General features: G+C 50.0%; 1 protein-coding gene across 3 annotated transcripts in view; it reads left to right on the forward strand.

Annotated features, from left to right (window-relative positions):
- The first annotated feature begins 1,318 nt into the window (after nucleotides 1–1,318).
- Nucleotides 1,319–5,150, forward strand: part of GOLM1 (golgi membrane protein 1) — an 82,722-nt gene continuing 78,890 nt past the window's right edge. For all 3 annotated transcript variants that reach the window (XM_008071558.1, XM_008071556.1, XM_008071559.1), the window contains exons 1-3: nucleotides 1,319–1,394; nucleotides 2,555–2,704; nucleotides 4,432–4,611. In XM_008071558.1, coding sequence (XP_008069749.1) covers nucleotides 2,576–2,704; nucleotides 4,432–4,611 — 309 coding nt within the window. In that variant the 5' untranslated portion in view covers nucleotides 1,319–1,394; nucleotides 2,555–2,575. The remainder of the gene's footprint in view (nucleotides 1,395–2,554; nucleotides 2,705–4,431; nucleotides 4,612–5,150) is intronic.

A 5,150-nucleotide genomic window follows, 5' to 3' on the forward strand; every position in this document is an offset into this window, starting at 1 on the left:
AGCCAGGCCTCTGTATCCACGGGTTCCACACCTGCAGGTTCAGCCAGTTGTGGTTCGAGATTGTAGTTAGGCATATGGTTGCATCCACACTGCACATGGACAGACTGTTGTCATGATTCCCTAAACAACCCGTTAGAACAACTGTTTACTCAGTATTTCTACGGTATTAAGTATTATAACTCACCTAGAGATGACTTAAAGTACAAAGGAGAGTATGTGTAGGTTATATGCAAATACTACACCATTTATATCACCACCAGGCCTACCACGGGGGCAACTGATGACCGAGTCTCACCGCCACTCATTCCTCCCTCATCAGCAGCTGAGGGTTTTGGTGTCCCCAAGGAGTCCTGCCTGGACCCAATCCCCAGTGAAGGATGAGGGACAACCATGTAAGGGTGTTCATGGTAACGTTGTTGGAAATAGGCCTGGAAGACCCTGAATATATCTGTTGACGATTGGTCAAGTCAGCCCTGGTCCACAGTGGTGTCTTGTTCAGCCCTTTAAAAAGAATGGAGCAAACCACAATGGGCTACTTGGAAGGGTGCAAGATGTGTGGCTAAGAGATACACAGCATCTGTGGGACATCATGAATGGTGTGGCCATGTTTGGCCTAAAAATGCTTAGACTGATGCTTGCATATGCATCAGTAAACATCTAGAGTGACATCCAGAAACATCCACAATAGCAGCTGCATATTTGAATCACCTGGGGAGATTTTAAAAACACCCACTTCTGGACCTTGCCCTAAACCCATTGAATTAGAATTGCAGGGCAGGGGCCTGGTGTTGGTTTCCTAAGAAAGTGGCCCTAGTGACATCAACGCTCTGTGAGGTTTAGGAAGGCTGGGATAGAAGGATTCGGGCATTAGAAAATACTGTCCCAAGCCGGGCTCGGTGGCTCAGCCTGTAATCCGGGATTACAGGCTGAGCCACCGAGCCGGCTTACTTTTATGTTTTAAAAACAGGTTCAGAGGAGTTTTGTGACCAAAATCAGATGTGATTGGGCGGTGGAGACACAATTTCAGCAGATCTGTAGAATGTTCTAGAGGTTTAGTGTTCCTGAGTATTTTTCTCCTTTAGTATATTCAGCGCTCGTCTATATCAGCTGATGACTGCATTAAAACCTTGTTTTCCTCTCTCAAATGGAGAGATCAGAGGCTGGTGAGTGAGCCATGAGTGGAGGTAAAACTCGGTCATCAGTTGCCCCTGTGGTAGGCCTGGTGGTGCTTTATTTTAGTTGATTCCACGGGATTGCTTATCTGTCCCCATGCAGGTCTCTACACTAGCGGTTAGCTATTCAGGAAGAAGGCGCCTTTGATGGCACCCCTGGAAAGACCATAGGGTGAGGCTCAGCTCGCGTGTGTTCTCAGCCGTGAGAATTTTGCCTTGCAGGTGAGTCCCTGGTGGTTTTCCCTCCGCTCCCCTTCCTCCGGCCACCTCCTCCCCACTACTCCCCGCCCCCGTACTGGCCACACCTGGCATAAGAGGCTCTCTGTTCTCAGACGGTTTGTTGCAGTGCAGCTGCCTTCACTCTGATAAGGTCCTGTTTTATCCGGCTCAGCAAAAGCCATTTGGAAAAGTCACCTTTCCTTGTTCTTGGCGACCGGACTTGCATCCAGCCAGACCTGGTCTTGAGTCAAAGCCTGTGAACGGAACTGACAGCATCTCTTCTAAGTCGTGTCTTTGTGCATTCTGGCTCACCAAGGTGCTGTCTTTCCTAACGCAAGGCACACAGTGCTGCAGTTGCACAAACCGGGTCCTTGAAGGGACAGGAGTGAAGATGTGAAGGACTAGGTGCTCTGGTTTGGGAGAGAATGCCTCGTTTCCACCCAGAATCCTAAAATCCTAAAATACATTCTTCCCAGCAACTTTGGCCCGATTGCACACCTCCTGTTCCCTCGTGTGTCATGAGAGAGGCGACACATCTGCTGCCTGAGTCTTGCCTGACAGTGACTTATGTGTGGGAATCCATAGTCGTCTGTGCTCAAGTGTCCTGATTTGCTCAAGAAACGCTTTCATCCGGTGTCATTAGTAATTCTGTCAATGGGTTAAAAAAAAGCAACTCCCTTGTTTGAAATCAAATCACAAAGTCCTCTCTGGGGAATAATGAGGAAGGTGTTCTTTCTTATGGGATAGAGAAGCACCTACTATTTGCTATTGCTGTTGGCAGAGGTGATTCATTCTCAAACACTGCTGCTTCCAGAAATGATTAGTTTAATTTTCCAACTGTTGGGGCTGTGAGTACTACTGGGATGATACCCACTTTGCAGATGAGGAATCTGAAGTGTACAATGATCGTTCCTTGCCCAAGGCTTGAGCTAGGGCAGGGCCAGCACTCACTCTCCAAGCCTGTCCTAGGAGCTGCCGCACTACCCAGGGTACATGGAACCGCAGACTCTGGGTACTGCCCACGCTCTTCTCATGTCGAGGGGAAGACGCTGGTGTGTGCTTCGTGGCAGGATGCCTTCCCTGCTGGTTGGGCTGATCACGCAACCTGCTTTGGGGCTGGTAAAACTCCTATTGAGATGTGTGTGTTTGCTCTTATTTGGCAGGTTCTCACCCCAGGTTTTGAGATGATGGGACTGGGAAACGGGCGTCGCAGCATGAAGTCGCCGCCCCTTGTGCTGGCTGCGCTGGTGGCCTGTATCATCGTCCTGGGCTTCAACTACTGGATTGCCAGCTCCCGGAGCGTGGATCTCCAGGTGCTCTGTTTATTTCTTTTGCGGAAATGCCGTGGAGTATTTAAAGTTGCTGGCACTGGAGTCCAGGGCTTTGGCTGTTGATGGTCAGCAAAGGCATTGTGCTCAGCGCACATGCCGTGACGCAAGTCTAGGGCCCATCTTCCCCCGCAGCCCTAGGCTGTACTCCAAACCAGCTGTGCTTTGGTTGGGAGAGGACCCCTTGGTGCTCATTAGACTTGCTGTTGAAATAGCCCTCCCTGCTTTTCCTGCGAGTTGAGGGCTTTCACCTGGGCCATTTGAGGGGGCTCTGAAAAGACAGCTTGCTTGGTCCACTGTCCACATGAGATATCAGAGGGCTGTACTAGTGGTACGTTTGGATGCTGGGTATAAGAAATGCATTTTTATTTATTTATTGCAAAACAATTGGAAAACATTTATTATACTGAAATGTATACATCTTACTATTAAAAAAGTAACAAATGTACTGGTGCCATAATTTATTTAACCTGTTTCACTGGGACAGACTCACATCAATGTCACTCAGTATAATTTCAAGTTTGGTGAGCTTGTAAGTATTTTTATCCCACTTCTCAAGCCTGATGAGGAATTCAAAATAGCACATGGCATTAAATGACATTTATTGTTCCACAAATCTTGAGCCCCCAAAAGGAATGTTCAGTAGAAGAAATGTACTTTTAAAGGCGCCAGTCTTCATCGTTACCGTTTAATGATAATAATTTTAGCTTTCCCACGTATTGTTGCCAGTCATGGGTCAGGCACAGTGCCAAGCAGTGCCAAAGACTCCCTTCCTGACCCTATCTTAGTCAGGCTCTCCGAGCCTTCTTCTCGGCTAGGCCTCTGTCTCAGCCCACAAGCCCCACCCCGTCTTTGGCCTGCCCGTCCGGGTCTTTAGCAAAGAATCCTACCAAGTCGTCTTTGCATCCTTGATGTCTGACGAAGGTCCTTATCCCCACCTTCGATGTCTGAGTCCTGGGTCTGCCTTGTTTAGCAAGAGTCCCCTCCTCCTAGACTCCCTCACTCTGCTCGTCGGCTGTGAATCCCCAGCTGTCCTTCTTGTGTTCCGAGTTGAGCATAGTTTCTCCCCCTTATTGTGGCAGTCTTGGGAGCAAGTCTTAGTTACCATTTTAATAAGTGTTAGAACGATTTTCCTGTAACAGCGGTTTATACAAATGATCTTATTTTGTGCACAAACCCTGCGAGCTTGGGACTTCACTTTCCCCCTCTCACAGGTGGGCAAACCGAGGCACAGAGAGGTGCCTGGTACCCCGCCCCACCTGAGCTCTGTGTGTGCCTTGTCCTGCCCATGCCTGCCACCCAGGCTCATCGTCCTGGTGTCTGAATGTGCACCAAAGTCCTGTTCTCCGAGCACATGAGCTCTGGACGTCTGGAGTTGGAGAACAGAATCTGTTTCCAGACATTTTGTCTGATAAAGAGTTGTTAAGTGCCGTGTTAGAAGGGAGGAGGAAGTCCACATTTGAGCTCCACCTCATGCCAGGTAAAGCACGGGACAGTTCTGTGCGCTTGTCACAGGAGCCAGCCAGGGAGTGGTAGTCAGCTCCCTCTGCATTCCTTCCCCCACAGCACACTTCTCCAGCAAATCCTGTTCTCGCTTCTGTATGGTCGACCCGCACCACGAAGCACTGGGCGCACCACATGTGCATGAGGTCAGGTGTGGTTTTCGTGGTGGGCGCTCAGGCCGGCGAGTCTGACGCTGGGTGTCCTTGCAGACGAGGATCGTGGAGCTGGAAGGCAGGGTCCGCAGGGCGGCTGCGGAGAGGGGCGCGGTGGAGCTGAAGAAGAATGAGTTCCAGGGGGAGCTGGAAAAGCAGCGGGAGCAGCTCGACAAGATCCAGTCCAGCCACAACTTCCAGCTGGAGAGTGTCAACAAGCTGTACCAGGATGAGAAGGCAAGCCGTGCTCCCATTGAGGCTGCGGTGGCCACGTGGTCTGTTGCGTCCTGGGTGGCAGGTGTAGGTTTGTGGAATGGTGGCGGGATGAGCGTGGGCAGAGGCTCTGTCCGGTACGTCCCCGTCTGCCCCTGAGCCTCTGGCCAGGCTTGTGAAACATTTTCAACAGTGATAAGTGGGAGAAATGCAGAAGCTTCAGGAGGCATCCTGTCCCCCCGTTGGCTTTTCCCATTTCTGCAAACGTACTAAGTAGCTGCTCTGTGCTAGGGCCGTGCTAGGTGCTTGTGTCCTAGAGAGGAATGGCATTCGTTCCTTGCAGTATCTCATGGAGGAGGGGGGTTCAGGCCTCCAAATAAACACAAAGAAGGTAGGGGACTTGACTGACCAGGCGTTGTGGCTCACAACTGTAATCCTAGCACTTTGGGAGGCTGCAGCAGGCGATCACTCGAGCCCAGGAGTTCAAAGACAACCTAGACACCATAGTGAGACCTCGTCTCTATTTTTAAACATAATTTTTTTCTTTTTTTTTTTTTTTTTTT

The sequence above is a fragment of the Carlito syrichta genome, unplaced genomic scaffold, assembly GCF_000164805.1.
Source record: "Carlito syrichta isolate Samal-C Ts95f unplaced genomic scaffold, Tarsius_syrichta-2.0.1 Scaffold314366, whole genome shotgun sequence".
Classification (NCBI taxonomy): Eukaryota; Metazoa; Chordata; class Mammalia; order Primates; family Tarsiidae; genus Carlito; species Carlito syrichta.